The 12,160-nt window shown below is 44.1% G+C and overlaps 2 protein-coding genes across 2 annotated transcripts; both read left to right on the top strand.

Annotated features, from left to right (window-relative positions):
* Positions 1–7,743: 7,743 nt before the first annotated feature.
* Positions 7,744–10,479, top strand: LOC115258095 (uncharacterized protein K02A2.6-like). The gene has a single exon (XM_062859343.1). It carries the CDS (start codon positions 7,744–7,746, stop codon positions 10,477–10,479), a length of 2,736 nt encoding a protein of 911 aa, XP_062715327.1.
* Positions 10,480–10,637: 158 nt separating this feature from the next.
* LOC115260107 (uncharacterized protein K02A2.6-like) lies at positions 10,638–12,119 on the top strand. Its single transcript, XM_062859338.1, has one exon. The coding sequence runs from the start codon at positions 10,638–10,640 to the stop codon at positions 12,117–12,119; it is 1,482 nt and encodes a 493-aa protein (XP_062715322.1).
* Positions 12,120–12,160: the final 41 nt, after the last annotated feature.

Here is a 12,160-nt window from a genome sequence, read left to right as displayed (position 1 = left end):
TCTGCAAGGATACTCGTCATGCGATGCTTTGGCAGAAGTGAAGGATTCCGACGTTACCCAAATCCAAAGCGATATGAGGCTGCTTGCTCCGGTAAAAAAGCGTGTCTTGGGACGGACGAAATGCGAAATCTGTACGGACAATTTGCGACGTCTCCAGAATCGTTTATTTTTTTAAATGGCGAAAGGAAAGCAATTTTAAAAATTGCAGAAGTTGTGCGGAAGTATGGCATTCATCACTTCCTACCTGGAACCAGTGGTAAGCCATGCACAGATTTTAGACCATCAGCAAAAAGCAGTGACCTGGCCGATGTATTGCTCCGAAAAATTAAAACATATTATGGATCCAGGTGAGTCTTATTAAGCATATGTAACTTTGAATGCTGAATCTATCTCATTTGTTCTCAGACGTGTGGACACCATCGACTTCGCATGCTTTTTTGCAAAGCTGGACGGCTTGACAGCTACCGTGAGCATACAAGAAGATGGATCGGCCATCGGCATGGTCACTTGCAAAATGTGTAAACCAGAGAAAACCGTCAAGTTGAAGAAAACCCCAATGGGCACCTGGTTGCTTGGAAATTTTGTAAAACATTGTTCCCAATACCACTACTGCGTTCGAAATTCGAAACCGAACATGAAAAGAAATTCAGCAGAAATCGTGACCTCTACTCCAAAGAAAAAAAATAAGGAACCGAGTTTGATGGAAACTGATGCGTCGACAATATCAGAGAGCAAGACTACTAATATAAGCGAGTCAGACCTTTTCTTGGATTCGGCTGAAGCCAGGGATGAAACAGATGCAGAATGCAATGAAATCTGCAATAGCTGTTGGGAAGGTGATAATATTTGATTTAATTTGCCATTTATTTGTTCTATTATATAATAAATGTCTCCATTACCATTGCTGTTATAAAATTGCATTTAATGTTCATATCTACATTAAACGTGAAATATTTTCCAGATTACTCAAGCCAAGAAAGAACATTGTCAACAAACCGTATTGCAATTCATCCCAATTTTTCCATGGATGGGCCGTGCCTTGAAAATTCTGAATTGAGTGGCTTTTGTGAAGGTGATTATGTTCGAATTACTGTGCTGTTTATCTATATCTTGGATGTTCATTAATGAAAATAATACTTGAAGGCAAACTTACAAATTTTTAATCAGATTTTTCTTCGACTTTTAAGTGTTACTTTATTGTGGCACATTTTGAGAGCAGTTTGGACGACTTAGATGCATTCTGATTTATTTTTCAAATTTTTAATAAATGATTGTGTAAATTCAAACTTTAACTTCAGATCACTCAAGCGAAGAAAGAACATCAACGAAAAACCGTTCCTCAGATGATCTTGGCCTTGCTCCAGGTGCTCCAGGTCTTGGTGGTTCAATTCGACCTAGTTCCTCCGAAGGTGATAAAATAATTTTATAAATTAAAATAATTGTCTTAGAATAGTTTTCTATAGACCACTTCACGGCGAAATTCTATCTCTTTTACTCCTTCAGAGAGTTTGAAAACAACAGGACCAGTACCTGTCAAATTTGACAGGTGTTGGTCCTGTTGTTTTCTAATTTCCCGTAGGAGAGAAAGAGAACGATTTCTTGATGACGTCACCGTGCAATGGGCAATTTATTTGTTTTAGAGATCTATACTCAAGATTAGAGAACAGTTTTTTTTAATTATAATTAAAATGATATATTATTTCATTAAACTTCAGATAACTCAAGCCAAGAAAAAACATCACAAGTAAATCGCCTTGTAAATCGCTCACCAAACACTCTCGGTTTTGCTCAAAGAGGTCAGGCGCTTGTTTATTTATCTAAGTACGTGTTTTATAAGAATACATTTAACTTCAGATCATTCAAGCCCTCGCCTAAGCCAAGGAGACCATCGCCTGCAAATCTTGTGTCAAATGCTCTGGGAGGCTCAGTCGTTGATAGTTTGGCATGCAATCATGTTTGTGAAGGTGATAATATTATTTGTTGAATGTTTTACAACATATTTTAATTATTGTATAAAACGTTGAATACAATTTTTAGGTCGCCCAAGACAATCATTGGCAAATTGCTCAACCAGTGCTCAGAACGCCCCGGTTCTTGAATCTCTGATCATTATTCATAATAAATCAAAGGATATCAAGCCTCAGGCACGTAGATTCACAAATTCAGACAAGGATATTGGTACTTACGAATTTCTAGCGGCAGGCAGAAGTCATTTCACTTATCATGGTAGAAATTCAACAATAATGAGTGTAAAAACAATCCAGCGACATTTGAAGCAGAATACTAATAACGTAGTGGAAGGATCTGTAGATGTGTTCGGTTTGAAAAAGTATTTGATCGACAATGAGTTTCCACTTGCGGTTTGCCTGTGTGAAGATGGAACAAGAATCACTGCCGGAGTTCAATACGATTACACCACTGATTCATTGCAAGGGCTAGTAGCCCCGCTGAATGAAAATGGTTTACCACAAACGGGTTTATTCACGGCCTCTAGTTCTTACAAGATTGCACAAATGATCAAAGATTACCCTACCGGAAACCATGTGTATGTTCAAATGGCTCTACCATTAGCAGCCGGTGCAGCTCCTTTCGTTCTATATCATGCCTGTTCGAATAACAAGTTCGATGCCACGGATGTCCTAAACCGATGGAGATATACCGAAATGGTTTTGAGGGAGCAGGGAATAAACGTGGTTGCAAATGCTTCAGATGGCGATCCTAGACTGATGAAGGCAATGAAGGAACGTTCTTGCCTGAGAAACAATTACAGTAAATCTACTTGGGGCTGGTGGTACTCGATTGAAAATGAAAACAATTCTGTATTGAACGTACAAGATATGATTCACGGCATCAATAAGATCCGAAACCGCTTAATGCGTGGTGATCTTAAAATAGGTATATGAGTTTAGTCAACGTTTAAGTTTTGGTCAACATTATTATTTTTATATTCTAGGAAAGTTCAAAGTATCGACATCCCACCTCAAAGAACTAATTCAAAACCATAGTAAAGACAAGCATCGACTCTCAATGAGCGACATTGATTTGAAAGACAAAATGAAGTTCGGACCAAGTCTGAAAATGATTGACAAAGACATGATAAATTATTTAAAACAACACGTACGACAAAGCAGTGGCACGGTATTACTGTTGAATGTGATGCGGCGAATGCACAACTCTTTTGTTGATGAGAATTTTGTTCCGCTCGATCGCGTTCATGATGTATGGTAGGTAGAAATGTTGTTCATGTTAGCAATATACACGTATCTGTATAAAAGTTAAAAACTGTTATTCAGTTACATATGTTATTAGCAATATTACGTCGAATTTTTTGTCGACAAAGTTTTGTATTATCCACAGTAGGGTCTTGTACCATTTGGGCAGGTGTACCTATTTTGGGCACTTGCCGCTATAACTAAGTCAATTTCAAACCGATTGATTTTAAATTTTGTATAGAGTTAGGCACGTACAGTATCTAACCCTGAACAAAAATTCAAATCAATCGGTTTGAAATTGACTTGGTCATAGCAGCAAGTGCCCAAAATAGGTACACCTGCCCAAATGGTACAATACCCTATATATTTTCTAACAGGACTGCAAATTTCATAATTCGAGCGTGGAGGAACTGGTGCAAACGTCGGCACGGAAACCTGAAAAGCTGCATAACGACAAACGCGTATACCGTCTACCCCCGTTGGTTTGAACGATACCTCATGCAAACCAGCGGGGTTCATTTTTAATTTGTACTTTTAGTAACCCTGTAGACATCGAAAAACACACTTATGGTAACCCTGTTTGCTGTTTTGTTTTGATTATGCATTCCGTTTCACCCCGTTCCATGAGCAGAATGACGTTTAAACCATTTTTAGTTTGAACGATGTGCAGATCAGCGGGGGTCAAATTAAAAGGTGTTCAGATTAAATGCGGTCAAACCAACGAGGGTAGACGGTATGTCATTAGAATTAAATGCTCATGCTCTGTTGGCATTCATGAAATATTGTATTGACAATAACACTCCTGAACAATTTCTGATATCTTGTCTATCCAGCCAACCATGCGAAGACCTCTTTAGACAACTAAGGTCAATGGCGCCGGTTGAACAGACTATTGTGAACTTTAACATAAAGGAACTCTCGGGGAAACTGAAACGACTGGAAATGAAAACGAATATTATGTACAGGCACAGCAACTCGATAAATTTTCCAGCAATGGCTCGTCATCATGGCCCGCGAGTACCGGTAGTCTCTTTGCCAACTATCGAAGAAATCAAGAACACAGTAAAAGAGGCGATGGATTCTGCTCGATCAGAGTTATTATCGGTTGGCATTGAAGGTGACGAAGTCAATTTTCAACCGTCTATAAATGTTCAATCTGGTAAAGGATGCTATGAATTCGAATGCAATGAGGATTCGGATAGTGAGGAAGAAACTGGCGGGAACGTGGACGTGGAATTTGTCACAATTGATGAGATGGAAAGTGATGATGGAGACGAAGCATTTATAAACGAAGTCAACGAAATCGACGTACGGAATGAGATGGAGGAGGTACTGGAAACTGTCACAAACCGTACAGAAATCAATAAAGAAGTTTTTGATGCCGATACTATTTTCCCCAATTTTGAAGGAAAATTGAACCTTAAAAGCACCACAGTTGGGAACAAACATACCTTCAAAATAGCCGATTCATCTGGAGCAATCAAAAACATCAAAAAGTCAACACTTATTTGGATGATGACGGAAGGGCAATATCGTTTATCTTCCGATAGAATTAGAAGATTTGCTCAGCGAGAACGGAGCCATTGAATTTTAATAAAAATCATTGATTTGTATAATTAAAAACATGTGTCTTATTCGAAATAATCGTTTGGCTTAAGATTGATTTACTTCGGAACCGAGCGAGTAAACTAAAGGATTACTATTCTAATTATCACCAGTTAAATGCAACTCGAGGCTGGCTTGTATTTGTAGAAGAAACTAGGAATGCCACTTCCAGCAATACATAGTTATCTGGTGCTGTTTTTTTCACTGAAGTCCTGTTTCAGTGGTGGTCATTCGCTTCACTTTATTGAAGAGGCCAGAGTTGAGTTCTTCTTGTGCGCATGGCGTAGCTCTGATTGAAAATAGGAATATACCTTGCTTACAGCGTGGTAGTTTAGACTAAGCTCTAGTCGCGCATTGGGGTAATTATGACCCCTAAACGTACACTAGGTCAGCGAGGTGCGCGCAAGCTAATGACCGAAGAACGTTAAATTCGTACATGTGGTCAAGATAATTAGCTCCATATGTTTAGTTTTCCGAGGGGGATCATATCATATCTCATTAGGTAGTTCGTTTACCCATCGAACAATACAGTAAACAATATAGGTACAGATAATACATCGAGCGCAATAATCGTTATGCCTCTTGATATGCCCCCATTAATTTTCATAAAATAGATAATATTCTCATTAAAATGGATTATAAATTTACTATTAGCATGTCCCTTCCAAAATTATAGAAACCGTATGCCATTGTACCGATCTACAGCTACCCAATATTTAAACGAATTATAATTCGAAACAATGTAATAATAATTATCCCCAACTTTTTTATGTTTCCAAAACACTGAATTCCTTATCTAGCTAACGTGAAAGTGTCAATTACAAAGGATGCGAAAAATCAATGCCCACCTGATGATATTTTTGATAGAAGGTTTAATATTTTTGATATTTATCATAATATTGATACCAGATCGGGCTGTCCTCCCCCTTGGGGGAGGGGGGGGATTGTGAAAGTGTGACAAGCAATGTATGAGGTATACGAAAATCCCGTACGAAGGGGGGAGGGGGGTTGAAAATTCTCAATTTTAGCGTGACGTACTTAATGGATGCTCCCTTAGATGCAAATTCAATCGGACTTTTTTACACTTGCTATGTAGATTGCATCGCAACCCATCGATTAATTGTCTATCCGGTTGGAATCAAGACCGACATTCAATCAAAAATTGCCATTTTCTGTTTCGTATCTAGTGCGCTGTGTTGCTAACAACAACGGGAAGGATGCGCACTACTTTTGACATGATTAAAAAACGTCGCGAGTTGGGTCGCGTCGCGACTTGATTGTGCGAAGTCCGGTTTGGTGGCGGCCCGACAATATAACCGCAGACAGACGTTCTAGCTCGAACAAATTTATTGAAATTTTCTATATAAATTTTCACTAGCGACACCTAGGCAACCGATTGCCACAGTGCAGTTGACAGTTTGAGAAACCACGTGCTTCCAGCCGCTTACTTACCACCCAATTCACCACCCACCGAGAAATAAAATCAAAACAAACACTGTCAAAATCATTCCTACATTTGCGTCACATTCACAAAGATTTTCCAATGCGAGTGAAGTTCATCCAAATGCAGTCATATTCAAGCAAATCTATGTAATATAAAAGTTATACTGTGTTACAAGATATAAGACTGTGTTAAAATAGTTTACAAGAGTCCTGCGCTAATTTGTGCAAAAGATTTTAGACATTAAATAAAAGTAATTTACTCTGCACAAATTATGTGGAAACGTTATTAGCGTGCAACACGTGCGATCTTTTCCCACCATCCGGCTAGAAGACGACCGTGGTTGGTCGCAACGCACATGTGAGGCAGCGATTGAATATGAACGTCGCGAACGCCATCTGTTCGCTGATTGCCACTTGGCAATTTGTGGCGGCCATGTTTTTTACACAAGCTGCTGAGTCAAACTTGAACGTCTGTCTGCGATATAACCAAAAAGTTCAACCATACTTGCATCTTGTCACTGTAATTTGAAGAAGAGAGAGTCGATGAAGAGAACTCGCTCAAGTTACTTTCGCCCTTATTTAAACTCAATTCAGAACTATAGAGGAAGAATGTCGCTGGCGTCGCTGCCGCAACATCTTTTGCTGGCGGAGATAGGCAGGGATATATGTGTCAAATCGAAAAAGTATGCAGTTTGACAGATAGGATTTTGAGATAAATTGATTGTCACGTGTGGGGAAACTTCGGGTTTCAACCACGACGACAACATGTATCAACTACCACAGCAGAATATGAGTTAATTTTGGTGACAAAAAATGGACTTTTGTTGTAAATAAACGATTTTCACCTTAGCGCCTCTACAATGGGGGAGCGGACACCCACCCACCCCCTAGGGGCAAGACACTGTGCAACCCGGAGCAACTCTGAGCATCCATGAGTAACTCTTTTGTTCGAATCCATTCAGAAACGTCTCTACCGTATACCCCCGTTGGTTTGACCGCATCTAATCTGAACACTTTTTAATTTGACCCCCACTAATCTGCACATCGTTCAAACTAAAAATGGTTAAAACGTCATTCTGCTCGTGGAACGAGGTGAAACGGAACGCAGAATCAAAACAAAACAACAGAAAGGGTTGCCATCAGTGTGTTTTATGATGCCTGCAGGGCTACTAGAAGTTCAGATTGAAAAATGAACCGTTGGTTTTCACGCGGTATCGTTCAAACCAATGGGGGTTGTTATAGATTTACCTAAAATGCCACACACTGAATTACTGGCAACCCTACCGAATCCCAAATTGCCCACTATATAACTATCTTGTTTTGCTTTGTTTAATCTCCCTCACTTGCACCTCAGTTATGTATTGTAGTCGCCATGTTAACCACGCGAATAAAAACGTTTCGATAGTTCCTCGTGTAATTCCGTGTATTTTTATAATTATAATCCGGAAAACTACTCTCGGCTACGACAGTTTTGACGACGAGGATGCAAGGTGACGAAAATCCGGCCAATTCCGTGGCCAATGCGCAAAACCGGGCTCTGTTTGCTCCCGGTGGTGGACCGGCTGGAGGAGGTGCTCCGCCATACGCTGCTGCTGTGGCCCCAGTCGCGATGCAGTCGACGTTCACAGTCGAGCCATTTGATCGCCATAAGATGAAATGGTCCCGCTGGGTGGAGCGGCTGGAGGGTGCTTTTTTGCTGTTCGGAGTTGGTCCCCAGGCGAAGCTGCCGATGCTGCTGCACTATATGGGAGCCGAAACTTACGATGTAGTTTCGGACAAAATTGCTCCGGAAAAACCGCAGACGAAGACCTACGACGAAGTGGTGCAGATTCTCGAAACCCATTTCAACCCGGAACCACTCGAGATCTTGGAAAACTTCCGGTTCAAATGTCGCAAGCAAGGCGATGAACGTGCTGAGGAATCGATCGACGATTATCTCATTGCTTTGAGAAAGTTGGCCATAACCTGCAATTTTGGCAACTATCTCAATACTGCGTTGCGGAATCAGTTTGTTTTCGGGATTAATGATCGGGGAATTCAGGCGCGTCTGCTAGAGGTGCGCAATCTTACGCTGGACCGTGCCCGTGAGATTGCAGTGTCGATGGAGGCATCGGCCAAAGGTGGACAAGAGATCCATTCGCGTCAGGGAAAACCGGAGCTGAACCTCGTGGAGCATCTGCCAAACAAGCACGCAAAACCGAAGGCGAACAAAAAGTGCGTCGTTCCTGCGAAGAAAGTGAGTGCAGAAGCACACAGTGATAAGAAGAAGGGAGAGTGTTTTCGTTGCGGGAGCCCCGCTCACTTCGCAAATAAGTGCCCGCACGTGAAGACGACGTGCAACTACTGCAAGGTGGCAGGCCACTTGCAAAAAGTTTGCCTGAAGAAGATTGCGGCAGAGGGTACCCGAAGAAAAAGTGATACACACCAGCTGGATCAAAATGCGGGGAATGGAAACTGCGGAGGAAGTGTGCATACGGAAGAGATCTGCGGAGTGTATGATGCTGCTGATTTCAACAATAGCGTTGACAAGTTCTGGCTGGAGCTGTCAGTGAACAATGCCACGGTGAAATTTGAAGTTGACAGCGGCTCGCCAGTATCGATCATGAGTGTGTCGGACCAGAGAAGAATCTTTCCGACGGCTAAATTGCATCACCCGGACACTGCTTTGGTGAGCTACAGTGGGAACATGATCGAGCTGTGCGGAATGTGTGTTGTGCGCGTGAATTACGGTGGACAAAATCACGAACTGTTGCTGTACGTGGCGAAGAACAAAAAGCATCCACTGCTGGGTCGTGGGTGGATGAAAGTGCTGAACATTGATGTGAACAAGTTTTACGAAAACGTCCACACGATCGCGGTTGACAACAGTGCTGAATCGGTGAAAAAGCTCATTGAGCGATACGGAAACGTCTGTGAGAAGTCGATGGGTAAAATCGAAGGGCTAACAGCCAAGCTGCAATTGAAGCCAGATGTGCGGCCGGTGTATTTGCGTGCGCGACCGGTTCCGTTTTCCATTCGGGATGCGGTCGAAGAGGAGATAAAAACCCTAGAGAAGAATGGTGTGTTGGTGAAAGTGAACCACAGTGCGTGGGCGACACCGGTTGTCCCAGTGATGAAAATGAACAATCGAGTGCGACTATGCGGTGATTATAAGATCACAGTGAATCCTAATCTCGTGGTCGATGAACACCCCCTGCCCACCGTCGAGGAGCTGTTTGCTAATGTGGCAGGTGGTGAGAAGTTTACGAAGATTGATCTCTCGCAAGCCTATCTGCAGCTGGAGGTCAGTCCGGAGGATCAGGAGGTCCTCACTTTGAGCACTCATCTGGGACTGTACAGACCGACGAGGCTGATGTACGGAGTCAGCTCCGCTCCGGCTGTCTGGCAACGCTTGATGGAGGAAGTACTGAACGGGATTCCAGGTGTAACGGTATTTCTGGACGACATTCGAGTAACGGGGCCTAACGACCAGGTCCACCTGCAGCGTCTCGAAGAAGTACTGAAGCGGCTCAGCCAATACAACATGCGGATCAACCTGGACAAATGTCAGTTCTTTGCTGATCAAATCGAATACTGCGGCTACTTGATCGATCGCAACGGAATCCATAAGGTAAGAAATAAGATTGATGCCATTCAGAACATGCCTGCGCCGACGACCAAAGAGCAAGTCCGCTCATTTGTTGGGTTGGTCAATTATTACGGTCGCTTCTTCCCACATTTGAGTACGACTATATACCCGTTGAACCGTCTACTGCGTAACAATGTGGCTTTCCATTGGACAAAGGAGTGCGAAGAAGCCTTTTCGAAGGTGAAGGACGAAATGCAATCCGACCGGTTCTTGGTACACTACAGTACGGAGTTACCATTGGTGCTGGCGACCGATGCGTCTCCATACGGGGTCGGTGCAGTGCTTAGCCACATTATGCCGGACGGTACTGAGCGACCAATCATGTACGCGTCGAAGACACTGAACGATACTCAGCGAAGGTACAAGCAAATCGACCGTGAAGCTTATGCGATCATCTTTGGAGTGCGGAAGTTCTACCAATACTTGTATGGACGGAAGTTTTGGCTCGTTACCGACAATGAGCCGGTGAAGCAGATATTTTCGGAAACCAAGGGTTTGCCGGCAATGTCGGCACTACGGATGCAGCACTACGCGACGTTCCTCGCGTCGTTCCGCTACATCATCAAGTTTCGTCCAACGAAGGAGCATTAGGCGCCGTCCACAAATTACGTAACGCTCTAGGGGGAGGGGGGGAGTCCGGCCGAGCGTTACGGTCCATACAAAAATTTTAGGGTTTTCATACAAAAAAGCGTTACGGAGGGGGGAGGGGGGGTCAAAAAATGCAGATTTTAGCGTTACGTAATAAATGGATGCTGCCTTACAATGCGGATGCATTTTCCCGTTTGCCTGTCGGTGCGAAGACACCGGACAACGTCGTCGAGGAGGTTGACTTGCTTGAGGTCAGCATAATCGAGACACTGCCGCTGACGGTCGACGATCTCGCGAAGTCGACTGCTGCTGATTCTACTGTACAAGTGCTACTGCAAGGTCTGAGAAACGGGAAAACGGTGGAAGCCCGCGATCGGTTCGGAATCGATCAAACCGAGTTCGCACTACAACAAGGATGCATCATGCGTGGGATCCGTGTGTATGTCCCACCGGATTTGCGACGGAAGGTGTTAACGGAGCTGCACTCTACTCACTTTGGGACTACACGGCTGAAGTCGCTCGCCAGAGGCTACGTCTGGTGGGAGCGAATCGACAAGGACATCGAGGAGCTTGTCCGATGCTGCGCGGCTTGTCAGATGACACGCCCTGATCCAGTGAAGGTCCCTCTACACTGCTGGGAGAAGCCAAAGGAGCCGTTTGAGAGAGTGCACGTGGACTTTGCAGGTCCATTCATGGGCACGTACTTTATCGTGTTTGTGGATGCCTACACCAAGTGGCCGGAAGTGCGGATCCTCCGTGACATCACCACGAGCACCACCATCCATGCGTGTCGTGAATTCTTTGCTTCCTTTGGGATACCCGCTGTGCTCGTCAGCGATCATGGCGTGCAGTTCACGTCGACTGATTTCCAGAGGTTTTTGCAGCTCAACGGAATCGTTCACAAGATGGGTGCTCCGTATCACCCGGCTACAAACGGACAGGCCGAGCGTTTCATCCAAACGTTCAAAAACAAAATGAAAGCCCTAAGCTGCGACAAGTCGAGGATGCATCCGGAGCTCTGCAACATCCTGCTCAGCTACCGGAAAACCATACACCCTGCCACCGGAAAGTCGCCTTCAATGATGCTGTTCAACAGACAAATCCGGTCTCGACTTGACCTGATGGTGCCTAATGCTTCTGCCTCCGCGAAGAATCCAGATGTTTGTGCCAAATCGCTCGCGGAGGGGACGAGAGTCGCTGCTCGTGACTATTTGGACAAGGAGAAGTGGAAATACGGTCACGTTGCGGAGAAACTGGGCAAACTTCACTACAACATCAAGTTGGATGACGGTCGACTCTGGAAGCGCCATATCGACCAGCTACGGGAGGTCGGTGCCAACCTGCCAGCACGCTCTACGCTGCCGGCAATTCCCGTGGAGATGGAAACCGTTCCAGCTGTTCCACGAAGCGATGTCCCGACACAGACTCCATGTGCTGCCGTTCCGCCGCCAATAACTGCGGCAACCCCGATTGCTGAACCACAACCTTCGACGAGTGCATCTGCTGTACCCCGGCCGAACGTACCACCTGCGGTACCTGAGCCAAGGCCGCAGATCCCTGGAGTACGCGCTGAACCCAACTACCAGCAATCACCAAGGCGATCATCAAGGATTATTAAACCGCCTCGGAGACTGGATCTGTAGAGATAAGTACATATTTCCAAGGGGGGAAGAGTTGTTATAGA

The sequence above is a fragment of the Aedes albopictus genome, chromosome 1 (genome assembly GCF_035046485.1).
Source record: "Aedes albopictus strain Foshan chromosome 1, AalbF5, whole genome shotgun sequence".
In the NCBI taxonomy this organism is placed as follows: domain Eukaryota; kingdom Metazoa; phylum Arthropoda; class Insecta; order Diptera; family Culicidae; genus Aedes; species Aedes albopictus.
Note: the sequence above shows the minus strand (reverse complement) of the source record. Positions and strands in the feature narration are given on the sequence as shown.

Excerpts from the sequence above, each read along its gene's own strand:
- LOC115258095 (XM_062859343.1), top strand. The coding sequence starts at position 7,744 with ATGCAAGGTGACGAAAATCCGGCCAATTCCGTGGCCAATGCGCAAAAC.
- LOC115260107 (XM_062859338.1), top strand. The coding sequence starts at position 10,638 with ATGCTGCCTTACAATGCGGATGCATTTTCCCGTTTGCCTGTCGGTGCG.